This window comes from Artemia sp. Qi Xiang Cuo, chromosome 19 (genome assembly GCF_049724085.1).
Source record: "Artemia sp. Qi Xiang Cuo chromosome 19, ASM4972408v1, whole genome shotgun sequence".
NCBI lineage: Eukaryota > Metazoa > Arthropoda > Branchiopoda > Anostraca > Artemiidae > Artemia > Artemia sp. Qi Xiang Cuo.
The window spans coordinates 28,907,910-28,935,818 of NC_142812.1; the positions used below are offsets into that span (position 1 = coordinate 28,907,910).

At 36.3% G+C, this 27,909-nt stretch overlaps 1 protein-coding gene across 3 annotated transcripts in view; it reads left to right on the top strand.

The window, feature by feature from the left end:
* Positions 1-27,909, top strand: part of LOC148940695 (uncharacterized) — a 193,633-nt gene that overhangs the window by 97,689 nt on the left and 68,035 nt on the right. For all 3 annotated transcript variants that reach the window (XM_089105501.1, XM_089105503.1, XM_089105502.1), the window contains one exon: positions 5,571-5,693. In XM_089105501.1, the coding sequence (XP_088961627.1) occupies positions 5,571-5,693 (123 nt within the window). The remainder of the gene's footprint in view (positions 1-5,570; positions 5,694-27,909) is intronic.

Consider the following 27,909-nt stretch of genomic DNA (forward strand, 5'->3'; position numbering starts at 1 on the left):
ACGAAGGAAAGTGGCTCTATTCTTAAGAGAGAAAGGATCGAGTTCAACTCTGTTCTAGATTCGACAGACATTAGTCTGATGATATGGGAAGTGCAAAATAAAGTTCAAGCGTGTTTTGGAAGTTTATAAGCCAAGGCTGTATACAGGGGTGGGGGGTTACGGGGTTAACCCCCCCCCCTTCTAATTTTTTTGTCAGAATCGAAAAAAGGCTACAAAACTGCATACAAACAAATTTGCTATACGTTTTTTAATTTTTTTTTGTAATCCCCCCTCCCCCGAAAAAAAAATCCTGGATACACTCTTATTGCAAGCACAAGAATAATTACAGGATATGAACATGTGGAGATGAGTAAAAAGAATAATTGTTGGAATATATCTCTATCTACCATAAAAATTGCAACATTTTATGTGATCGCGCTCTAATATCGTATTTTGTAGAATAAACAACATGTGTATTTTTTTAAATCAATTGCGCCAGATCCGTATTGCTTATTTCGTATATTGCAATTTTCTATCTACCTTCCCGCTTCGTAATACACGTATTATTGTGAAGTTTGGTTCTACTGATATTATTCAGTCGTCTTAGTTGCTTAGTGCTAAATTAATAAGTCATGCCTAGTGGTGTAATTTCATCACAATTATGGGGGGGGGGTGCAAATATGGAGCAAATTTTTCCAAATCAAGTGAAAATAACAGTGAAAACTGAAAAACGAGCTATATAGTACCATAAAGGTAAAGATATACTGAAGGAAACTGACGTATTTCTGACTTTTTTTTTTTTTTTTTTTGTAAGATTAGGGGCTTTTGTTAAACGAAATTCAAAGGGAAATATATATTAGTTTTTCCAGATCCGTATCTATTCCTAATAAGTTTTTTAATTTTTGTGGTGGAATTTTCTGTATTGAAGACAAGAAACTTGAGAAAAATAATCGCTAATATGACTACAAGTATAAAAAATGAAAAGACTAGCCAACTTTAAAAAGATATTGTGCAAATGCTCGGAAATTCTGCCCCGTTTTCCCCTTGGTCCAAAGTAATTACCTTGTAAGTTTCAAGTAAATCTTGACACTTTAGTGATAGGGTCGGAATAGGCATACGCCTCTGTACACCGTCATTTCCATGTCGCAATGGCCCAAGTTACTTTAAAGAAGGTGCAAAATGGCTATCTTTCTTCTAAAAAGTTGGAAGCCAAGTTGGGGGGTGTTGGAGGAGTCACTGGCCATCTTTGGCTCTTAAATAGCACAAATTGAATATATTTACTTGATTCTGGCTCAAACAGGATAAAAATGCCCTCTTTTCTGCTAAAACATTGGTGGCTAAAATGGGAGGGGAGTGTTAGAGGATGTGAAGGACTATTATGTGCAGCTTGGACTTGACTCGTTTCTGCTCTGATTCAGGACTTTGCTCTTTTTTCACCGAGCTTGCTTTTGCGTCAAGTAAGATATTAGCTTCATTTCTGTCATGAGCCAGAATTTAACTTGTTTTCACAGTAAGTCAGGACTTAACTCGTTTTTCCACCGAGCCAGTCTGCAACTTAAACTTAGCTCGCTTTCACAGTGAATCAAGAACTAGCTCGTTCTCATAGAGCGTCCCAAAATTCTACAGCTTCAGCTTAGATCGTTCCTATGACGAGAGAGAACTTGCATAGTTTTTGCACCGGGTTATGACTTAGTTTGCTTTTGCATTGATGGCCGTGGCCTGGGGCATGGCCAAATTTTCACTGAGTCATGAACTAAATTTTACACGCGTCACTGAAATGCCACTTTTTAGACTTGTACTGTTTTTACACCGAGTCAAAACTAAGTTCATTTTTCTATTAAATGTGGACTTAGCTTGTTTTGATTTGAATCTGTATGCTTTAAGGTACAGATTTGGCCCGTGGCCCACTCTTTAAACCCTTCATTACCAACTTTTTAACGGAAAGGTAGGCATATTGCACCTTATCTAAGCTAGAATCATGTAAATTTTGAAAATCTCAGTGCAAAAGCGAGCTAAGTTTAGTTCATCAAGAAGTCTTTTTCGGGTAGCCCCTTTTTGAATCGCTAGACCCCTTTTTTGTTTGTGAATAGCTATTGATGAGCAGGTTTAAAATTGAGAAATTTTGTATATTTAAAATCACCATAAATTTTGTTGTAACATAATTTTAATCCAGACTTGCATTTCAGAGTAAAAGTTTCCGTTGACAATGACCAGTCTTTACTTTCAGTTTGTTGCTGGGAACTGTTTGATCCATGGCTATCTTAAATATGAGGGAGGCTACTACTCTCTTATTCAGCCCCCCCCTCTCTCTCTCTCTCTCTCTCTCTCTCTCTCTCTCTCTCTCTCTCTCTCTCTCTCTCTCTCTCTCTCTCTCTCTCTCTCTCTCTCTCTCTCTCTCTCTCTCTCTCTCTCTCTCTCTCTCTCTCTCTCTCTCTCTCTCTCTCTCTCTCTCTCTCTCTCTCTCTCTCTCTCTCTCTCTCTCTCTCTCTCTCTCTCTCTCTCTCTCTCTCTCTCTCTCTCTCTCTCTCTCTCTCTCTGGTAGCGAATTTTACATTTTTCGATTAAAATGGTAACGATTTTTGTATTCGGAAAAAAATTGCACTTTGTTAGTACAAAGACGGTCTTATACATTTAACCATGTTTGTAAGCTTATCTACAGAAGAGTTTCTGTGTGCGTCCAGACGAGTTCTGAGGTGGTCTGAAAATATAACCAAACGGCCAGGGATGGTTTTTATCGTTATGTTTTAATATCCTACTGGAGGTGACAGATCTTTCTAGCACTGACATTATTCACACCGTCATTGACATCTACTCCAATTAGGATTGAAAATAAGCGGAACGAAAAAAGTGTTATTCTCTTTTGAGTTGAGGAGGTTTGTTGTTACCTCAAGTCTTGGAGGTTAAGAAGGTCTTAGAATCCCAACAGTCTGTCAGTTAAAATTGCATGTGGATTCCAGTGATCCCAGAATTGTCCAAGGTCAATCCCTAGAAATGTCAGCCACTTAATTATTCCTTGAATAAGAGGTATTTTCATTAGAAATTTATGTCTAAGATAAACTCCAGATTGTGTTTCATAATTATATTCACGATTGCGTTTCAATTATTAAAATCGTTGAAAGATTGCACGGAATTTACTTAGAATGCATAAAATTAATTCTATAGCCCAGAGTGCGTTTCAAAACTTATTTATCATTAATGTCTATCATTTATTTGTTACTACCTTTGGCCTAAAATGGCAGAGAATAAAAGATTTAGCTAAGATGTTTTTAGTTCATAGAAGTGGATTTCTGGAATATTCCTCAAGTTTTGGCTAAATGCTATAGATGTAATTTACAGGAGGATTCTATACATGCATTGATAAATCAATTACAGATTGGGCACTTGGATATTACTTTAAATTTTACAAAATACGATCAAGCTTTTAGACCATGATTATTCAAAATTTCCAGAATAAAGCCTGGCAAATGTCCAGTAGTAACTGTTTAGAACGTGCTAGGCATACATACTCTGGTAGCATGAGAATCTAGAAGCAGGCCTAATTAAATGGAAGAAAACATTATTAGAGACAAAATTTCTATTAGGAGAAAAAGTGGAGGCTTTAATTCAAAAGGTATTATGCGAAGGTTTTGGTAAAAATTTTATGATACTCCATCTGCATAAGCTAATCAAGTTCTACTGATTAGTTTGGTCTGTTTCCTATTATTTTTTTTTGTTCTCAAGATGTTTAAAAGTTTGCACTTTTTTCATAAATGTCTTTTTTTACTCTCAGTAATAGTTGCGAAATGGAGTTTCTGGTATAAAAAATGTTTTGTCGTATCTTGGATACTTAAGAAAGTACTCTTTTTACAAAAAACCGGTTCGTATTAAAAATAAAAGCATAGAAGCAAAATAAGAATATATTTTTTTGAATCTTCGACCCCCCTGTATAATGTTTTGTTCAGCGAACTACATTTTCAATTACAACAGCATTTAGAGGCTACCAAATTCGCTATTAATTTGTCACTGACTTAGGGTTAGCCAGTTTGACCCCCCCATCCCAACAAGAAATCTACGGGATAACGTTAAAAAGGCAATCTTTTTCTATCTAATTGGCTGAAAAGGGAAAGTTTTGTAGTTGCCCCCTCCTTAGTCAATATTTTGCATATACTCCAAAGTGAAACAACCCTCCCAATTCTTCAGATCCATAAAAATGTGTAGAAAATAGAGGGGGAGGGTCGACCTTTAGTGAATTCTTCGCCCCCTGCCTCACTCTTAACTTCCCTCCACCAATCCCTACGAATCTTAACAGTGGAATTTCGTTGGGTGGGATATGATTTAATCATGAATACTTATCAGAAATATTCTTCATTGCTCACATAAGTTTATATTCTCAGTTGAAAATAATATGATTTATCAATATTTGTAGTAACGACAAGAAAGGTGTAAACAGATGTCACTGGCTATCTTCCAGTATAATTTGGTTTGCAATAAAATTTTATAGCCTATGAAATACAACTTATGTCCATATCCGTCACCGAGCCACTAAAACGGACAGACGGAACATTGACGTTCAACGACTCGGCAAAAGCGTCAAATATTCGAAATAAAAGCGCAATAAAATGTGTGTCTCAGCCGCAGTATCTTTGATTGTATTGCTGATAATTAAACTTTAACGAGTCACTTATACACGTTTACTTTATCACTATTATTAGAGCTTCTAATCAATAATGCATTGAATGATTGATAAATGCTGTCGAATAGATTTTTTTTTTTTTTAAGGGAGTGGTTATAGTCAAGTCGCCTCCTTCCACTCTTTCAGTCCATTGACCGTCACTAACAAACGACATGGTGATCCAACCTTCGCAAATACCGCTGTTGTTGCAGTTAAACTATTCAAGCTAGAACTATGAAATTTTTTGCAGGATAATTTTGGAACAGTGAGTAGAAATAAAAACCATAAAAACTCGAATAAAAAAAAAAAAACTAAAATGGAACGCTGCGGTAACAAGCATGTAAAAGCAGAAGGTCTGAGCGAGCGGAAGGAGGCGAAAAAACGATGGTGACGTCGGGCTATCTTTGCAAAGGCCGAAAGTTTAGCTACCGACCATAACGAGCGAGGATGAATGGAGAAGGACATTCACTTAACTTGGGCGGCAGCTCGGGCCTTTAGCCCCGGGCATTTACCGCAAATAAGTAATTTTGACAGGAATGTGCGAATGTTTCCTTTCTTCTTTGTTTGCCGAAAAAAAAATATAAGGCTATATTTTGTATATATATATATATATATATATATATATATATATATATATATATATATATATATATATATATATATATATATATACCGCTATGCCTTCCTGTCTGTATGTCTGTCTGTCTGTCTCTCTCTCTATCTCTATCTCTCTCTGTCTCAGATAGATCTGTATCTCTCTCTTTCTCTCTCTCTATCTCTCTCTCTCTCTCTCTCTCTCTCTCTCTCTCTCTCTCTTCCTTTCTTGTGTGCCCAAAGACGAATGCTTTTTGAGTGTTTGGAGTGTTTCCTGTACTCTGTAACATACCACGAATATGAAATGAAATAAGGCATACAATAAGTTATTATTTACTTTCAATAGAGAAACTAGCTGCACCTACTGCGCCGTTGCCGATTCCAGATGCAAGCTCAACACTAGCCAAAAGACTGGGATTGCCTTTTAAAGATGAGCCCAAAACGCGGAAAGGGAATTTGGAAAAAAACTGTAAGTCTTTTTATATTTGGTTTTACATTTTAATTACCGTCTTTGAAACTGTTAAATATACTATCATAAGCTAGCACTCTTTCAAATAGTTCGTGGTAACGAACAGTAAGTAATTAGCGACCCGGCTCAATAGTAACCGAAACTCTAAAAAAGGAATTTTGATACCAATAGGAAGTTTAGTTTTACCCATCAAAAGTTACGCGCTTGAGAAAATTTGCCTCATTTGTGGTAAAAAGGGGAATCACACCCTAAAAATCATAGAACCTTAATGAAAATCACACCATCAGTTTCAGTGTATCAAAGAACCCTATTGTAGAGGTTTCAAGCTCTTATCTTCAAAAATATGGAATTTTGTATTTTTGGCCAGAAGAAAGATCACGTTTTGTTTTTTTCCCCCAGGGGTGATCGTATCGACCAGCAGTCCTAGAATATCGCGGGAGGGTTCATTCAAACGGAAATTAAAAGTTCTAGTTCCCTTTTTAAGGGACCAAAAAATAGAGGGCAAGTAGGCCCCCTCCCACGCACATTTTTTTCCCAAAGTCACCCGATCAAAATTTTGAGATAGCTATTTTGTTTAGCAAGGTCAAAAATATAATAAATATGTCTTTGAGAATGACTTAATCCCCCACAATCCCCGGGGGAAGGGCTGCAAGTTATGAACTTTGCCCAATGTGTATATATAGTATTGGTTATTGGGAAGTATACAGAAGTTTTAAGGGGGGATTGTTTCTGATAGTGGGGAGGGGGGTGTGGATCGGGAGTTACGTGAGAGGATATTTCCATGGGGGAAGGGACATTGCTTTGAAGGGAGCGCCGGATTTCCCAGCATTATTTAAAAAAAAGAACAGAAATTAAATAAAAAAAGCAAGTTTTCAACTGAAAACTTTTCAACCCAGGGTCCAGGGATGAAGAGGAACCCGTTGAAGATGCAACTATAAGCGAATGGACTCATGTGAAAATCGATTTTTTAGTGCTTTTGATTAATTACTATACTTTCTGCGGCCGCTTTTTTGATAAAGCAAGGTACTACTCTGAACCAACAGTTTATCGATATGCTCAAGTTTCCTACCATTTTAATGTTTATTCTGATTAGCGGATTACAATAAATTCGTGCTTGAAAATGACAGCAATTAAGCCCATACCGAAATATATTTAGTACTGCAAAAAATATTGTTGACTTCACCTACCACAGTAATTTTTAGCGTACCCATAGGACCACAAGTGAAATAATTCTCTGATAAAAGTGGATCATAAATAATGTTCTAAATTAAATCTCCTCTCGAGCTGGCGTTTTGAACTTATCGACTCCCAATTTATTTGACACGAAATTTTAAACTTTTTCATAACATTTCTTCCTTCAAAATAGTTTTCTTTTTTTGTCAATCTACCCAATAGACTTTGCAGAGAAATTATTTATGTATACAAGCGTCGTAAATCGTGGAGATACTCAAAACATACTTACCCCCGCTCAGAGTTGCCAAGTTATAACTTTTACTCTCTTTCAAATCGTTTAATTGTGGCTCCGAAATAATTTAATCTCTTCTCGAGTTGGTGTTCCATACCTATCGACTCTTGATTTATATGGGATGGAATTCACAAATTTTTTATGTTTCTTTTTGTCCAATATATAGTTACCTTATTCCCTTTCGCTTATTTATCTTTTCTTTTAATACGTATTAATTTAGTACGTAGAGTCCGTAGGATTACTCCTCGTGGCGGCACAATAGCTGCAACCTATTAAAGAGAAAACCGCAGCCAACTAAAATTTAAAAACACGTTAAAAAACTGTCTAGCGAGGAATCTTGTTCATTTAAAGGCAATCCAGGAGTGATGGCTGTTACAAAGGTTCAACTTGTATTCAAATTCTATTGCGAAAACAGATTTTCGTGGTTTTTGAACAAGAGCTTGAAACCTCTCAAAAATGAGGGCAGATCAAATAAAAAGTTATTGCAATCACTATTGCCTAAAACCAAAACGAAAAATAAAAATCCCCTCCCTTTGAACAATAATCAAAATGACTTTTTCTAATGATTAGCACTTATAGTTTTTTAAACTAGATAGTTTATATTAACTATAGTTTTGAAACTATGCAAAACTTTATGGCTGCTACTTTTATTAAATATATGGTCTATATTAACGGTTCTTTTTATATGGGATGCATAAATGTTATAAGGACGAATGGTATACTGCACGCCAGAATAGCCTCTTAAGACTAAAGGGTGTTCATAGATAGCGTTTTAATAGTTCTCAGATTTTCTTATCGATAATATTTCAGCCTTTTTGGGCCAAAATTATTGTTTTGTATTTAACATTTTGTATTTTGTATTTGTAATTATTGTTCTGTATTTTGTATTTAGTATTTAACCTGTGGCTTAATCTTATGTTACTTAAAGAAAATACTAGATCCTTAAGCATTTATTCGAATGAAATTCTTTGAATTACCTACGGACTATGGATAGTCACGTGCGTGACCATCATTCTATGGCAAAACAGAAAATTTTGTATTTTGCAGATACTGGCTCTTAGGTTCTCATACATGTTTTATTTCAATGTATAATTTTCATAAGGATCATATTTCTTTTTGGTGTAATTTAACCCCTTTTTCTTAAACAATACAAATTTTTGTGTGCTAGTAACTTTTGATGAACAATTATAAAATCAATAAAGTTCATATATTTAGAGTCAGCATAAACAATGATTTTGTTGTTCGTTAGTGTTGAATACGATGTGTGAGATTAATTTTACAAGGGTTTATACTAATATTCAAATGAAAAATAGCTATAGGCTACAGTTATAGGCTAGCATATGTAGCCTAAAATTGTCAGAGAAGTTTCAGAACCGAATACCTCCTAATAGTTAATAGCACGCCTTAAAACAACTTCCGACTAGCCTGCCGGACAATTGGGATGGATTATGGGTGAACCTATACGAGTATAACCAAGCAGAAATTGTGCCTGGACACTAACCCCATAAATATCCTATTTGGTAGCTCCTTAATATCTTCCCTGTCCAGAAATGAGATGACTAAAATTTAGAGTTCACACTCCAAAATTATAATCTTATCATATCTACCACCCTAACCAGAAAAAAAAATTCACTGTGTATTGTCTTCAACATCTAATACAAACTCCTCACTAAAAAGCAACTTCTAAATCTGCCAAAAAAAGCCCGTGCGTAAGAAAAAGACCCCAATCAGTGAAAAGCACTGAATACTGCTGGAACGGTGACTGGGAGGACAGCGTTTGAATAAAACTAAAGCTGTTTGACCATTTCCTCAAGCATCCAAGGGAAAAAGTAAGTCATACTTCTGCAGACTTGGCTATTGAAATGGAATTTACAAAAAGTAAAGGGGACATTTATCTGATAAATAATTAGGTGTCCTACAATACCCGCGCTTATACTGTGATCAAACTTCGTTTTAAGAGTTTTGGTTTCTATTAACTAAGGTCGGTCTTTAATCACAGTTTGTTACTACAAATTGTGCAATCTTAGGCTCTGTTAAATGTGAAGGAGGCTACAACTCCCTTCTCCGCTCCTATTTCTTTTTAATTCAAGTATAGTATTTGTTTAAGAATGCGCTGAGAATTGCAATCATCCCTGAAAAAGTGTACCCCTTCATTTCTCAAGAGGGAGTGGTTCAAAAATGATAAAAACTAATTTTAGGGTCATCGTTTCCAAGTTTCAGGGACATTTATTCGAACAAATATTTTTTTAAGGGATGCCCCGATGGAAACCGATAGGGGAAAGAGCTTTTACCCATCTTAGGGAACAAGAAAATGCTAAAAAATGTATAAACATAAGAAAATGAGAAATAATCCCATGTAAATCCCCGTTAAAAACAAAACACGTCGTAGTACTTGCCACCCCCCCCCCCCATCCCTGGGAAATTTTCTAATGGATCCCATGGTCCTTGCCATAAGAGGGAAGCTATCATCCTGCAGCACACAAATTACAGAATCAGTCCAAAAGTATTCCTTGGAATGAAGGCAGACTAGAGATTAAATGAAGCAGTCAAATGAAACTTGAAGATAATTGCGTATATCCGTTTATCTTGTATGAACTACCTCCTTCCTTAGGAATGTGCACCGCCACGAGATTTTATTGTCTCTGAAGTTGGGAAGCTAAAAAAAAAGTTGTTTGATAGTTTTAGATCGATTGATTGTCTCAGAATTTTTACTCGGTAGCTTTTTGGTCCTCTTTGGGCCAAAAGTTTGTGCCACTAAACGGGTGAAAACACCACTGCTGTGGCACAATTTCTTTTGCTACCTCAAAAGGGACCCCAGAACTTCCAAAATACGTTCGAATGAGCCCTCTCCCGGTATTCTAAGATAATTTAAGCTGTATTATAGAGCCCGGAGAAAAAAAGAAGCAAAAAAAACAACAAAAAACAAGTTGACAAGCATCCAAAGTCAGCGTTCTCCGAAGAAAATATAATATTTTTCATTTATTTAGATAAGCGCTGCAAACCTCTGCACTCCATTGTACAAACTTAAAGTGTGATTTCCATCAAGATGACTTCTTTCTGAGGGGGGTTTTCCCCCTTTTCCGAAAACTATGCAAACTTGCTCATGTTTCTAGCTTTTGGTGATAACTTTAAACCGAACGAATTTTAACATATTTAGAATCATCATAAGCCGACTCTTTTGATATATGTATTTTTGTCAAAACTCATTTTTCTTTGTTCTGGTCACCATAAGTACGAGTCGCTCCTTACTTGTAGTTTGTTACCACAAACTGCTTGATCAAACAAACTATTGGGGCCCTAAGAAATTCTACTTCATATAATTGGTAATTGTCCGTGACATCTAGCCAACCATGTGAGGTTATACCGAGTACTCAAAGCCAATATCTTTCCGGATTTTGCATTTTGAGGAAGGGTTTGCAGTAATGAGTCGCCTGTCATCCGATTGGCTCTTTGGCTAATTTAAAAAATAAATGGGTAACACTATATATAGGTTTTTGTTTTTCAGAACTGTTCAATAATGGAGGGTAGTATGCCGATTCAACCCATTGATTTTGTCTCAGATCATAATTTGATATTTAGAACCTTGATTTGGGATTTTTGATCTGAGGATTTGTGCTGGTCCCAGGGTTTGTCTCAGAAAAATGAAAAATTTGCTCGGATTAGATTCCAGTAGAGTGGTCATTATATCTGACATTTACGGCAATAACGATTAGAAATTTACATCCCGACAAGCTTGATGCGGATGTGATGAGCCTAATAAAGAATTTTAGACGTGGAAAACATGAGAAAAATATCCAGGAAACATTTTGCTTCAGCCAAAAGTGTTATGATGCAATTTTTAGTTCCAAGCTTTTCTGTCGCAATAGTTAATTAAGCTATGAGTTATTGTCTGATTTTATGAGAGGCTGATCTTTATGAAGGTCTGGGGAATTGACTTTAATATCCTGTCAGTTGATTAACATTTTTGATCCGCTTCGTCGTATTCATCTGCGTTTTATCTGAAAAAATGTCATCAGCGACGATATGCGGCTGCAGTGGTTTGCAAAAAAAAAAAAAATAACGAGGGGACAGTAGAGTATTTAAATCAATAATAATCGGAATATTATTATTTATTGATCAACTTTGGTCATCTCTTTCAAGTACCTTGACCAGTAATTATATTCAGACTAAATTATGTTTTAATCAAGATCAATCATTAAACTGAGAAAAGATAATTCGTTCGTTTTTGTTCCTGGTTAAATTTCAAAAGCTTTTTCCAAATGAAACCAAAATGCAACAATAAACTCAGTACAAGTAGAAATTATATATGCGTGTACAAGCATTTTGTTTCCTGAGCAGCGTTGCCAACGGTTTGAATTAAGCTGTAACTGTATTTCCCACTAAAATTGTATCGCAAGAAGATTGTTTCTGCCGTCTGAACAGTGGGTTAAAAATTTGCCGTAACAAGACAAAAAATTTCGGTAAAATGAAACTCGAATGGATATCTGAGTAAGAAAGTAGCCAGTAGAACCAAAATGTACAGGAAAACTTGTATTATACCCAAAATTCCCAAATGTATTGCATTGTACTCGGACCTTAAATTGTACCAAAAACGGTACAATTGTGCCGCGTTGGTAACTCTGGTCCTGGGAGCTTTTCAAAACATTTGAACTGAAAATTGTGTCATTTTAAGCAAACATGAGCCCTATATTATTCCCGAAGCGTTGTGATAAAAAGGCTAGCATTTTGTTCACTTATATTCGTTTAATATTACTTCAGAGTATTCTTAATATTAGAAAGGGCGCCGCTCTCCACTCTTTAGGCTAAAGTTACATTTTCTTCACAATGTTATCATTTTGAAAAATTAGTGTTTTTGTTAAAAGCTGCTGTTTCCAGAATGAGAATGGAGCTATCGCCCTTTAACACCGAAATTACACGCTTAGTCCAAATGTCTTTCTCCGAATTAAGGGAACAAATTTCCTGTTCACTTTGAACTGAAGAATTTCTCATGGCCAAATTAAAAATATACGTGTAAAAATTATTTTGGGGGTTTTGGACACCCTCATCCCACGAAGAAACCTAATAGCCTCGCTCTCCCTTTTTGTTGGTGCGCAACAATGCGGAACTGTAGCGCCGCTAGTATTACTTTATAAACAGTCTACTATAACCGTTCATTTTGTATAGCCTCCATAAATATATAGGGGATTTTTTTTCCATTTTGTTTCTCTTCGGGCCAATATTATTGTTTTGCAGCACAAAATGGCAAAAATCCGAACTTAATATTCTAGAACGATCTCTTTGGTTTAATTAAAGTTTGAAACTTAGTATTTGCTCTTGGATGAACATTCTTCCGATGTTGCATGCACTACAAGCTGATTTGGCATGGTTGCTTTTGCGAAAGAAAAGCAAACATGCATCCGTGAACATCCTACGTGGAAAAAAGCGGAATTTTGTAAATTTGCACATGAGGCTTTGAAACGTCTGTTCAATAGATCTCTGACATTTTGATTTTTTTGCGTGCAGTTTTCATGAAGATTACATTGTTTTTAGGGTATTTTTTGCCTTTTCTCGAAATTTATAAATCTTCTTATCTTGGTAGCTTTTTTTATCTTATTGAATCTACTCCAAATCAGCTTCGGCTTCTATTTCAAGGTTTGCTTAGGATAGGGCTACTTTCAACACATTTTTTTTATCAGAGGAGTGGGTGAGGGAGGGGAAGGGCTAGAGTTCTTGGGCAATTGAATCTGCCAAGGAGCTACTGTAAATTTTTCCAGGAATGGATTAGTGGTGTCAATTGTGAAAATGGAGAGGGGAGGGGGAAATGTATTTAATAAATTTAGTAGGAGACAATCTTGTTTTTTCGATTTTTCAACAAAAATACAAATAGGCAAGTGAGCCCTTGTCCCCCTTGTGAGTAATGTGAGTAAAATAAAATGAATTTGTTACAGGAATGTCCAGAAAATTTGCTGTTTCTTAAACTTATTAAAAAGGTAGTGATTAAGCTTTACACATCGGTATGAATGGGAGACTAAATGGAATTTGTAATAAAAACTACAGATAAAGACTTTTTGGCCTCACTTTTAGGAAACTTTCCACGTTTGGAATATATTTTTGGATTTTCTTAGGTAGCCCTTTACAAGAGGGTAGCTTGCTAATAGTGCCAGTAAGTCAGTATTCTTTTCAAATAGTAAAGTCTTTCCTAAAAATGGTTAAATATTATTATGTTTAATCTATTACTAAACTAAATGGAATGCTCCATTGAAAAAAAAAGGTATTAAAGATTAGTGAACAGTTATTTGGCTTTAAGGCTATATTTACCGTCGTGACAGGACTGCCAGATAATCTCGTTTTCGGAAATACAAGCTCGTGTCAAATTTGATTTGGCAAGAAAATAGATACATTGAACTGAATCCTAGTAAATATAAGGGTTGTGGAAAAGTTCTCAGCTATGAGAGCTCCAGAGGCGTCAGTTCACGAAAAATTTAGGGGGGCGGGGGGAGGGGACTTTTCATTATCTAGGGGCCACGGTCCCCTCAGCCTGGGGAGGCGTCACTTTTCTTTTGAAAAACCGTTCCATTTTTTCATTAGAAGATGGTTAACTTAAGAGCTTCTCATATGAAAGAGTTACCACTTTCTATAAATAATCTCATTTAATATTGGCGGTGTCGTGAATGGTTAAGGTAAAACATAAAGTGTTGTCCGTTATGTATCGGGTGAGAACAAAACTGTTCAAAAGTCGTGGGATATTTGTCGTCTTGGTTTTTTAAACTCCTTTTCCTGAGAGCCCATTGCATATCCTTTCTTATTTTGTTCCATTTTTATCGATTTGCCCAGAGGTAAACGTTCTTACTTGTATAGCTAATCAAGTGATTGAAAAAATTAATCATTAAAAAGTCACTTGAATCCAGTGGCGGATACAGGGGGGTGCGCCCCCTAACGTAGTCTAAAGTAGTGTAATTTACTTAATAAACACAATTTTTTCTTAATTAAACTTGCTCCTAACGCAAATTTATTGGATCAACCTATTTTATGCCCCCCCCCTAAAAAAAATCCTGGATGCGCCCTTGCTTGAATCATTGGGTTAAACAAACGGAAGCAGAGTAATCAGTGATTACAGTAGTGAGAATCTCAGGGAGGGGATCCTGGAGAAATTTAAAAACTACAATGTATAATCTATTACTGATCTTGGTTGCAGTGATGTTTTAAAGGGGTTGAAGGGCTGCCAGTTTACCTCCCATGCCCTTTTTAGCTGCCCTCTCTCCAAAAACGTTCGATCAGAATTTTGAAGTTGCCATCTTGTTCGAGATAGTCTAAAGATCAAATAACTATGCCTGTAGGGATAGCATAACACTCCACAGCCTTGGAGAGGAATGCCGAACGTAATCAAAAATACTATGCGTATGTTAGTTATCAAAAGGGCGTATCAGCAATATCTAAGGAACGGCTGAGGGTATCAAGTTGAAACTTACACAATGAGCCTTGAGATAAATACAGAATTAGTTCCAAGGAAGGGACGGGATGGAGGTTGAAATTGATATACAATACATCATTTCTGGGAACATGTCTGGTCTACGCTGTTGTTATAAAAGTAAAGACTAACATTAAGCCCCAAAATGACGAGAAATTATTCCATATAGGAAGGAATTGCCCATTCCTCATCCCAAACCTCCCCCTCATGGTCGTAGAAACTTCGGAGGAGGCTCTTGCGATCGGAAATTGAGAGTTCTAGTCTTTGTTTTTTTATAAGTCGAGGGTGATTGGAGACCAACCAACCCCTTTCCTAAAACTGTTTTTGATATCTGGTTCTTTTGTTGCTCCCTTAGAACATCTGATCAATTTTGAGGTAACTATTTTGTACTTTTTTTGTGGTTGCTCAATTTTGCGTGTGGGGACTCTTCCATGGGGGGGTGTCACAGGGGGAATTTTCCGGGGAGACACCAGCTCCCAAGCACTTACTTATCTCATTTCTAAAAGTGTAAAGCTTCATTTTACTCTCCTCCACCCCCTGGTGGACAAACATACAGTCTACTGTATATATTTAAACTGTAGTTAATAGCGTATTTCTTATTTATCATTTTATGGCGAACGCAATAATAAGGAACAAGGTATCGCTTTAAGAGCTCCAAATGAAATTTGCAAAAAAAGCGATTTGTAGAATATGGAAACAGCATAAAAAGACGTATCGGGTAAGGTGTTCACATTCTATCTAGCTAAGTAATGGAAAAACGCCCAATTTATTCTAACTTGTAGAAAAAGACTAAAAAAGTAAATTCGTTAACATGCCACATAATTTTGTTTAAGTCTAGCATTTGATTCTATTTTTCATAGAGCTTTAGCTGACGCAGATACACCAACCATCCAACCAGCTGCCGAATTTTCGATTATTAAAATGACTTTCTATTTGAAGTAGGGGAAGTTTAGTGCTCCCAAGACCCTTATATAATTAGTGGCTTTGTAAATATAAATATAAATTAGTTTCTAAATATCAGTTTGATTTGCCCATCCCAAGGCGGAAATAAAAACTCTTTTCGGAACCCTTCCAATTAATCCGAGTTAATTGATTTATAGCTGTCTAAAAGAAACACACAAGACGTGTAATTTCGCTCTGCAAATTCGTCATGAATCTTGACTGAACCATCTATCGAGGTTTTGACATTATTTATGGTGTCAAAAGCAATTTTTTCTTGTGAAATTTGCCTCTGAAGAGTTAAATTCCGGTACTTGAAAGAAACAAAATAAACTTTGAGAACTTAAAAAGACGTTGAAATTATTTTTACCCGTGTCATTACACAATGGGAAACCTAGCATTTAAATTTGAAAAACTGCTGCAAAGGATTGAAGCTTTGCCGCCTTTTTATCCTTAAAAAATGATATTGAGACCTGATGGACTGATATTGAGATAATGATAATGAGACCTATGTGTATATAACCCTTACAGAAAGTTTGGCAAGAACAATTGACTATTGTAAAAAAAATTGATGTTTTTGCAGTGAAAGTATATTTTAGTAGGGAACCTTCAAAAGGATTTTTGGAAAGGACTTGAGCTAGTGTTGCTAGCAAAAAATTAGGAAAATGAAGAAAAATTATCCAAAAATTGAAGAACTGAAAGTTACCAGAATACTGGTGGAGCTCTTTCGCCACCCTGAAACTGAAGAAAAATGCTGCCACCTTCTTTCTCTATTTTCTTTTAAGGTACTGGCTCCCGACATGTGGGCGTGCTCTCACATGACAGTAATTGAATTTAAAAGGTAAATATTCGAGAAAGTATAAGGTTAATTTACAGTTTATTGGGCCTCCTCGAGATGACTAGGAGAAAATATTTTAGATATTAATAATTAAATATATCCAAAGAAGATTATGGGGATTTAGAGGATAAATGGATGGTGTATGACCAATAATGGCTTGACGATAAAATCGCTTTGTATTTTATGAAGTAAATTAGTTAGAAATAGACTATAGGCTATATGAAATGTTATCAAAGTAAGAAATTTCTATTTTTGTTTACCGAATATCGAACTAAGTAATATTTATGTATATTTGGAAGCGGTATTAATGAGATTGAATCATTCCAGTCAAACTTTTGTAGAACAGATAAAAGAAAGCTATGGAGTTGTTGGGCCGCATATTCACAAATTCACGGCTATCAACCCTTCCCTTAGATGACATGCTTTTCATCCCCCTCCCTCTAATCACTCCTCTATTTTTCTACTTGAAAATCTATAGCCGTCGATCCCCCTAAGGGAGGAGGAACACTACGCATTTGACGGACTAAGAATATATATTGAAAATGTAAAGCTTTGCAATATTGAGAAGTTGAAGCCTGAAAAAATCTTGACCTTTTCGATTAAAGGGTATATTCAATTCGGAAAGGTTTTTAGGTGTTTTTTAGAGGATCTAAATGTGCCTGTTCCATATATCTCCAATTCTACAAATCCCTATTTATTTAGGCAAATAGGAACATGTGTTAATAAAACCTTTATTCAAAAACTCATTTTGTCTTTTTATACTTGAACTTCGATTGCTTTGCATTTTATTTTCAAGTTTTTTTTTGTGTTAGAACCTGTAGGCTTTGAATGCACTCATCTTTCTATTCAAAAATGGGATCTTTTTCTACCAGAAAAAGCTTTTTTCAAAATTTTTCGCTTTTTGTGAAAATCTTTCACAAGCTAATCCTCTCCCCCCCCCCAAAAAAAAAAATTACATGGGCATTCCCATGGGCATTCCCTCACATATACTTTCTTTATGGGTCAATTGGATACATTGTGGGAAGGAAAGTATTTATGTACGGACAAAGGCTCATTAAAACAAACAAAAAATCCACAAAACAAGACTTGAAAAATATTTATTTTTAATTATGTGCCAGAAATAGAAAAAAAAATCAAATTCTCCGCCATTAAATTTCATCGGGTGAAAAAAGTCGGCTGGGTTTTTCTAGTAATCAAGAGACAAAGGTAGCCAATTTTCTAGCTGCTGAGAAATGAGCAAAATAAGATTGGGCCACTTTTTTTGTAAAAAGGGTAATTTATCTTGAATCTGTCGTATGGTCTTCGATCCCGCCTTTGTTTATCGTTTGGCACTTCACGTCTGAATAAACGAAGAATTTATCACAAAACATCTTTTGGTCCTTTTTTGTCTTTGCTTCCACTCCACTTAGATATCGAATGCCAAGTTATTCGTTTTACTAAAGACAGAATCAGTATTCAGGGCAATTTTATTTTATTCTTGACATATTATATGGTCTAACCTAAACATTGTTCAAGTGTTTCTAGATAGATAAAAAAAAATATTTTGGTGTTTTTCCGTCTTTTCTTCGACTCAACTTGGATAAGGAATGTCATGTTGCTCGTTCTACTAAAGTCAACATTAGTATCCAAGAAAACCTTAAATTATTTTCGACATAATATATTGTTTTGCGCAAACACTGTCTAAATTTTTCTCGAAGCAAGATTTATCTCTTGAGTATTTTATCCTTGGGCTGTGTTTAGATAGTGTAGCCGATTGATGTATTCTAAAATCTAGAATATAAGAATCTATTCCATATTTTTAAGGAATGCAATTAAGGTATGTTACCTGTGAGGTTTTTGGCCTACCCAATGCATTTTTTTTTCTATTTCTGATTTTTTATAAGAAATAAGCGAAATTTACTGGGTGTTTCCAAAATTGTATGCTTCTTTGGCATTTTGAAAGGAAGCCTTGTTATATACTCTTCTTGTGAGGAACGGAAACATACGACCTGATGACTGTATCTGTGTCATCAGGAATGCTCGCTTCAGGTGCCCGTTTTATAACCTCAGGTGATTGTCTTCAGAACCAAAGATTGGTGACTGCCTTGGAGTATTGGATTATGTAGATGGGGTTATTTCCGCAATTATAAAAACAACCGTAGTCAACAAAAAAGAGAATAAAAACTAATTGACAACAATATAAAAAAAAACAACTTACAATTACAATTCTATGTGATAGAATAGAGAAGCTAAAATAGCCTCAACATAATCATTCCGAAGTATAATTTAGGTGATGGGCTTTTAGCTTTCTTGGAAAGTAGTTGAGCTAGGTGAGTGGAAATTTCAGGAATGGATTCATGCTCTAAAATATGCTTTAGATCTTTAGAATTTTCAAGGCCCCACACCCTTCCCTTCCAGAGGGCACTGATCATAGACAAGCTTGGCCAAATTTGGTGTTGCGGATTTGACCTAAAATAGATCTACAGCATGAAAGACCAATGAGAGTGTCTTTAGCCTCATACTTTTTTTTAAATTCTGAATTATAAGGTTTAATAAACTTTTGAAAATGTGTCGAATTTGAAGAAGAGACCTGATATGACTTGAATTCTTTTTCAATTCATTAGAATTGTGTTTGTTTCGAAACCCAGAGTCAAATAAAAGTAGACTCAAACCAAAACTAAGGTTTTTTTTGCCAAGGTTAAAATGTTTATGACCTGCCTTCTATGTAATCTTCTAACATTCAGAAACAGGGAAAGATGAAACATTTGAAATTGAAGATATGTCTCCGGGCACTAACTAAAATAAGATGACTTTTGTTGTTTCCCAATATTTGCAGAATTAAATAAACTAGCATTTTGCTGAAAAAATGAAATCGACTCCAAAAACTAATGATGTTGTCTTAGGAGAAGCATATTACATCTAGCCTACAGAAAATAAAAGATTAATTCATAAGGCTCTCAATAGACTTGCATCGACTATGATATCGGTAATGTATAACATGCAATAAATTCTCTGTATAAGTTAATATTTAGAGAATATAATTCTCTAAAAAAGTTCAAGCAAGCTCAGCTTTCAAAGCGCTAGTTCTTGAAATTCTACAGGCACTGGAAAATTTCACAGGTCAGTTTATTTGACCTAGTTATATAAAAATATAGGTACTTGTATGATAAGCGCCGTCCTGTTCAAGTTGTTCATTCATTGATTTATTATAGAACTGTTTTTTTCGTTAGTTTCTTTCAGCTTAGTGTGGGACAAGACAAAGAAAACTGACAGATTAGATGGAAAATATATAATTTGGGCTATATATTTGCACATTAAGGGGTAGGGTGTGGGTGTAAAGTATTTGGACTGTATGAAGTTAGAAAACAATTCTTACTACTTAATATTCAGAATAATTGTAGCTAAAAGATTAGGCATGCATACCCACTATGCTTCACCCCCATCCTCTATTAAGCAAATATATAGCCCAAATTTGTTTCTAAAATATTATATTTAAATCTTACTTTGGTATATTTCAATAGGATTGAGCTGCAAAGAATCATATTACAAGAACATTACGTAAGGCATATATCTTACAAGTACCTATATATATATATATATATATATATATATATATATATATATATATATATATATATATATATATATATGTAAACAAAAGATATTGATACAATAAACAAAAACTTCCTATTAATGGGCAAAATCTTTTAAAATATATATAATTTTGTAATTTTTGTTCGTTTGGAGTTTGAACTTCGCTCTTTGCTTCTGTAGGGAAAACGTATTTTTTAAGTAAGTCTTTGGTCTTTTTTAACCCTTGCAAAAAGACTTTTGTTTAATTTTGGCCATGAAACTAAAGAAGTGAATATCAATCCGGGGAATAAATTTCCTTCAAATGAGCTTTAATGTATTGAAGGTTCCAGTCGACTGCCCAATTCTGGGTTTTATCTCGGTCATAGTTTTGCCATCAGTATCAATCCGGTAACCCCGATCCTTCAACTCCTTGGCGTGCTCTATGTTCTTGCTCTTGCCATGCAAATCAAAACTGGTAAACATCTGATGAACGTATTCTTTGACTTTCCACATTAACGGTCAGCCCAACGTTCTCTGCATTTTCTATGATTTTAACAAGAAGCTTCGGCAACCTCTGTTTACATTCTTTTTGCAAGACTACCTCATCAGCTAAGTCTTAGTAAAATAGCCGCTCACTGCTTACTTTTACACCATATCCAGAATATTGTCTCAACATTTAAACCATAATAGTTATGAAAAGGAAAAGACAAAGTACGTATCCCTTACGGACACCAACCATGATACTGAAAAACCTGGTTTTGCCATTCTCTGTCTTAACACAACACTCAGTCTCTTCATATAGATCTCTCATTGTGTCCTAGTTTTTCTGCCACTCCATAATGCTTGAGGACTCCACAGGCATTCTCGATCAACTGAGCCAAACGCCTTTTTCAAAGACAATAAAGATAAGATACAGCTTATTACTCCACTCTTTTGAATCCTTGGACAGGATTCCCAGAAAAAAAATATCAAATTATAGCCTGATCTATCAGTTCTGAAACCATTCTGCTCTTCTTGAAGGCGCAAATCAAGCACACCTCTTAACAAGTACAATATAATTACAACCAATAGTTTCAAGGTTGATTTCTCTCCAATTATCACGTACCAATATCTCTCCTTTTTTAAAGAGTTTCACCGAATCCCCTTTAACCATTCACGGTGCCCGTATTTTTGGATTCCATATTTTGATGAAAAGGGCAACTCATACAGAGAGATATGTTTTTAGTGAATACTTTAGCATTTCTACTGTAATGCCATCTAATCCTTGCGCTTGTCCGTTCTTAAGCTTTTTTGTCACATGCGTGATCACTGTAGAGCTGGGCAAGTTCGTGTTGATGTCAAGCTGTGAAGAGGAAGTATCAGGTATATTTTCTCGGTCGTTGGGTCCCGCAGATTGTGCTTTATTGAAGCCCACCTCTCGTTAATTTTGTGTGGATATGATAAAATTACTCTATTTTAGTCTTTGACCAGGGTAATCCGGAGAATCACCCTTCCTAGCAGCTCCCTTGATCGAGGCAGCTTTATTTCCGAGGAACAGTCCTTTGTTCTTCCTAGTAATCTTTTTTACTACCTTGTCCGCCTCCTTGTACAGTAGTTGTAAATCTCTTTTGTCTAAAAGAGTTCCAGCAATAGCAATCCACCAGTGACGCGTCATTTTCGCAGATCATTCCAGGTCCATGTGGTTCTAAGACTTCAGGACAATACTAGCGATCGTTTCCAACTTTTGAATTTAAGTCACTAAGAATACATGGCCCATGGTTCTTGGGGATATCTTTAGTGACAGATTGTAATGTCTCCTAGAATTTTTTTACATCCTCATTGACCTCATTTGTAGGCGCACAGCAGACAATCAATGAGAATTTTGCGTGCTTTGTTGCAAATCTTTTGTGCATGATTCCACCATAATTTGTGAGTGTTCATTGAGAATGGTTCAATATGCTACGGGGGAGCGTAATCGCGACTTTAAACTAACAATTAACTGTCCTATAGATTTACTTGGCGTATGCCTTACCAAGCATTTGACTTAGGGTCAGTATTTCAATGTTGAACTGCTCATCTCTCTAAGAACTTGCTCAGTTTTTGATTACTGCTCAAAAACTACTAAATTCTGCTCTTTTAGGGGGTTTAACGTTACTCTTTACTTTCATAATAAATGTGTAGACCAGAAATATTCCCAGAAATTATAAGGGAGTAGGTATCAATTTAACGTTTTCGATGTGTTGTTTAAAGTTTATTTTGAACCAAACCCCCTTGACCCTCCCCCCAACGAAAATCCTGGTGATTATACATCAATTTCTGCCTCCACCCTCCCCTTGTCTCTCCCTTAGGACTACTTTTGTATTTATCTGAGGGCTCAATGAGAGTTAGGATGTTTTGGCATTAAATGCGCCCTTTGAGATATCTCCCTCCCTCCCAAACTAATAAACAATCATATAATCCCATTGCAGAAGTTTAAGCGTCTTTTTAAGTTTTGTAATTTGTCAATTGTTTACAGATAGTATTTGTTATTGGGAAACATACGGATATTTTTCGCGAGGGAGTTTTCTGCAGAGGGGGAGATTATCCGGGGGAATTTTCAGAAATAATTTCCTTTCAGCGAGGAATTATTTCCCGGGGGATATTTTCCAGGGGGGTATTTATTACCCCCCCCCCCAGGAGTAATCAACATTTTGATTTGGAAAGTGGGAGGGGGGCATATTAAAATTTGTATTTTATGCAGGGGGGGGGGCGCCTAGAACCGATTACTTTTGCTCAAACGCCCTCTGACGCAGGCAGAGCAGGGGGTATTTTTCCGTGGGGAGGTATTTTCCGGGGGGTATTTTCCGTGGCGGGTATCTTCTGGGGGGTATTTTCTGCAGGTGGAGATTTTTCGCGGGGAGGTATCTTCCGGGGGTATTTTCCAGGGGGGGATAAACACCTAGAACCGATTATTTTTTATCAAACGCCCTCTGACGCAGGCAGAACAGTGTTCTGGGCTACAAATTCATCCCCTTGGAATGTGCAAATATTTTAATTACTTTTCTAACTCTAATTGATTTTAAATATTTTTTATTCAATCACCCTTGCTCCTCTTCAAATCAGTTAGGTCTCTTGCGAAATGGAAACTTCGCTATGCTTCTGTCTAAATCATGGTTGCAGCAATAGCTGCAACCTAATGGGGGTCTGTTTTGTGTTTTCAGTAAAACCCTAGTGTCAGAGTTGTGCAGTTATTGAAAAGTACTGTAGGCAAGCTTATTTGAGCTAGTTTTGTAGACATATCGCCCGTAATTTCGAGGCAATAATTGTTGTTCGTTTAACTTTCATCGTCGTTCTTCGCTTCCGCAAGGAAAAGTTCTTTTTGAATTGATCCTAATGCACTGTGTTCAAATAGGGCTCTAGAAATGTCAAAATCAGCAAATCTATTGGGAGGTTTTCTTAAGAGCACCCACCAACGAGGGTAAGGTGTTAGTCCCCCCCCCCCCTTCAGAAAACCTTATATAATCAGTAGACTATTTCAATATATGAAAAAATGATATTCTTCTTCCATAATTGAATTTTGCAAAACTTTACTCCTTTCCAACCCAAAAAAATTGCAGGACTGTGTCTTGGATAAATGCTCGCGAATCCCTTCAGTCTGGTGGAAATTGTAGTCTTATTCCCAAGTCTTATAGAATTCTAGCTACTGGTGGAATAATTTCTTAAGAGCTACATACGAGAATAATATTGGTGCCGCTAACGTAGGACCTGAAGTTAGTAGTTGGTTCGGTGTGAGATAACAAGTTAAGAAGGGTCGTGTCCTATCCCGTTTATGCGCAATATTTGGATGAACTTTGTCCTAAGAAACGGAAACGCTGCAACGGCGTTGGCAGGATATAGTATGAAGTGGAAAGGTAAGAAAAAACATCTAGACTTAGGTTATACAGGGAATTTGGGTGCCCTAGATGAAAATATTGGTAACATGAATGGATTTTTGAGGTTTTTAGATTTCAGGGTGCTATAAAAGGTGTCCCCCCCCCTCCGAGATTTTTGAAAAAACCCTGTTTTTGGTGTTTTTAATGAAAATGGCTTTTTTAGCATTTTCACTGAAACAGCTGAAAAAATTTGACAAATATAATTTTTTTGTACCTTATGAACTACAGTAGAGCGGCAAAATCAGGAATTTTTTTTATTCATTTATTCCCATTCCCCCCAAAAACAAAATTTTATTGAAGTAGGCTTACAATATATATTTTCTGGAAATATAATGTTATTTTGAAAACTTTTCCTTAGTTAAATCCACTCCTCTGTAAAGTTGGACCGCTCCAAAACATAACCCTGGCGCATCTGCTTAGACCCCAATTTCTTCACTGTTAAATTTTTTTACAAGACCTGGACCTTCGCTCTTGTATCCTTGAGACTTGCATCATATTGGTCGATGCACCTTTTAACCTTTTTGTTGTTAGTATGAACCCTGCACAATTTGCACATTGAGCATAAAATGTGACATTTGAGAAGTCGGTCTTCCGATCAGATGTCATATGTTGCGTTTTCTCGGGTCATTGTCACTTCCTGGCGTTTGGAATTCGGTTTTTGTCCTTTGACCTGTTCATCTTGGCCCCTTAATCCTTGTGATTTGGTCTTTTGAAGTCACGGTCGATATTGCGTCTTAGCGTTAATTGCTTCATCTTTAAATTGGGAGAATTCTGGAGCAACATCGTCCGTTATTTATTTCACGCTAATTTATCCTAAGTAATGTTAAGTAATCCCGATCTAAATTACGCAAGAAACCTAAGTTTTTATGTTTGGACTCCAAAACTTCCTCTTCGGGCAAATGCTATTCAGCTGAAAGTAAGGATCAACATTAAAACTTAATAAAAACTAACCTCCCCATGGAAAATTATCCCCGCGGAAAATCCCCCTGCAGAAGTTTCCCCTCCCCTCGCCCAAAATATCCCACATATTTCCCAATGAAAAATACTAGATGTGAACAACGGGCAAATTGCGTCACTTACAGCCTTTTCCCATAGGCTATGGGGGTCTATGGCTGAACCAAATGACTATCTCCAACTTTGATCGGATGTCTTTGGGAGAATTGGGGAGTGGGAGGGGGCTAGTTGCCCTCCAATCTCTCTGGTCACTGAAAAGGGCACCAAAACCTTTGATTTCCGTTCGAATGAGCCCTCTACCGATCTTCTAGGACCATTCGTTCGATACGATCACCCCTGGGAAAAACGAACAAAAAACTAAAACAAACACGCATCCGTGATGTTTCTTCTGGCAAGAAATACAAAATTGCACATTTTTATAGGTAGGAGCTTGAAACCCCTACAGTAGGGTTCTCTGACATGGTGAATCTGATGGTGCGATTTTCATAAGAATCGCTTGATATTTCTGGGGGTATTTCTCCTCTTTCTCGAAAATCAGGCACATTTTCTTAAACTTGCGGCTTTTGATGGGTAACATTGAACTTGCAGGGGAGAAGGGTAGACCCAAAACTTGTCATAATATCCCGGAAGACCTAAAAGGGACAAATGTGTATTATTCGCCAATAAAATTAAAACAGAAAAATTAAAACAGAATATTGTTTTAAAAACAGCAACAAAATAAACAATTTAAACAGAAGACTGTTTTGTCTTGATTAATATCTACTGATTGATAAACCAGTCCAGAGGCAAGTGTGCTCTTCTGCCAACAACAAAACTTTGGCAGGTAGAATCTAAATATAAAGATATATTCAAGATTAATAAACGATGTCGAGATTTCCGCTAGATTTATTTGTAGCATTTGTCAGACATATATATTGCAAACTAGTGGGATAAAACGGACTTTAAATCAAGTCCACTATAAGATATCTATCAGCACGGTCACATGCACTGATGGCTCTGTTGTATGATTAAAAATTGATAAGACGAGGAAGAGCAGGCTAGGCCAGAAAATCGCCTGATCAAACTGTATTGCGACTGCGACCAATCAGAAGCGGTTGCAATCGACCAATCAAAAGTATATTGCGAAATATGAATTTAAGGCACTTCATAAATTTTAATTTGTATGTGAAATTTGAACTTGACTTGAAAAGAGGCTGCATACCTGACAGCTTGACCTCAAAAGATTACAAAACGCAAAAGACTAGGAAGCATATCGGAAAAATTCTTTATAGTTAAAAAAAAATCCGTGCAATATGCTTCACTATGTATCAAGACGAAGCAACATAATTTAGCTGGATATACGATTTTTAGTGGTTTTTGTGGTTCAAATCCCTGAAAAAAGCGTCCCCATGAGAAAGATGAAACATATTTGCTTTCTTACAAATTTACGAAAACATCAGATCACCCCATTCGTTTTTGGGCAGAACGATGCAAGTGGTAAAATTTCAGAAGCTTCTAATCAGTTTATCTCGTTCTCAGATACCTATCAGCATTTAGTTGTTGGAAAAACCCTGCTGGTAGACATAAAAGGGCGCACTGGATGCTAGGACGGGACCAAAAACCTAAAAACATTATTTTAGGTTACCCTGAAAGTAGTTGGCTATTGAGCGCGGCTTATTGACCCTGTCTTTTGCAATAGGACTGAAATTACATTACGGGTCTAAAACCAAACACAACATTTAACTTACATTTTTTACACTTGAGATTTCTGAGCTTCTTCACTGCAAGATGAATTTTGAAATACGGCAGTCCAAAATCAACACTGTAAAGCAATATTTACAAATGTTGTTCGGATTTACCAAAGGTGGTATTCAAGTGTTTTTGAGTCACTAAATATGGCCGGAATAGTGTGGCATGGTGAAGAGTGATGTACCTTCCATATTTGTTTTTCAATTCTAATCAGAATGGTCAAAATGAACGAAAAATATGGTCTTTGAGGCAACACAGTACCTTCACCCTTCGGGGGCAAAGGCCCTAAATTATTTAAATTATTCATTTTAAAGCAAAGCTTCATAGATAAATTTCAAGGAGAAAGATATACATTTTTTACCCAGCTGAAACTGGGATAATGCAAAGAAAATTGACTACATAATTCCTCAAGTGTGGGGCTCAAACCCCACCAATCTATACCCTCCAACTTTATAAATGTAGCCTATATATGGTTTCCTATTTTGAATAATTGTGATTGTCCAGGGGTCGCTTAGGGATTTCTCCAAAATGATCAGATGACTGTCCTAAATTGAAACGCAGTAAGCATATATTTCATGGATAATTATAATGTTTGACTAATATTAAGATTGGTGTTAAAGGGTTTCTGCAGTCGCTAATTATCGGTATGGGCTGAAGTTGCAGTTTCAGCCTCATAGTTTTGGGGACAGTTTCCTAGACAAGGACCCAAATTGCCCATTTTTGCCCAAGCTATTCAAACTGCCCATTTTAAAGCAAAGCCTGCATAGATACATCTCAGTAGAATGGTGGGCTGGTTAAAGACTATTGAAAATAATATTGTGCACATATTTTAATCAACATGATTACAGGGCAGTGGAGTGAGAGCTCATCCACCCCCTATCTCCATTTTCATAAGTATAGCTATGTTGTATTTCTTTCGGCCCTCGATGGTCCAGAGATGATTTTGGGATTGATCAGGTGACTGACTATCCTAACTCCAAACACGGAAAGTACATATTTCATGAGTAATATTTGTTCGATTGTTTTCAATCTAGGAATCGCAGTTTCCTTTGGTCTGAATAGTTTTTGGTTACTGTAATGTGATTGTCTAATCCAGGATCCTGAGCCCCAACCCCCTCACCCCTCTTCTAAACTCATAAGTTTAAACATGGTGGCATCTCCTTCAGCTCAAAATCAGTCAGAGATCATCTAGAGCGGAGCATAGTTGGATATTTCAAGACAGGTGCAAGGAGTCCGAAGCCACTCACCTCAACTCTCCGAAAAATAAAATCAGAACCGTTCGACATCTTTTGGCTCTTGATCATTCAGGGAACATTCGGAGAACAGAGAATGGTATTGGTCCAAACTGTGTCCTGAACCATAAGCCAATATTTACAGCCAATAAGTGGAGGACTCAAATTGAA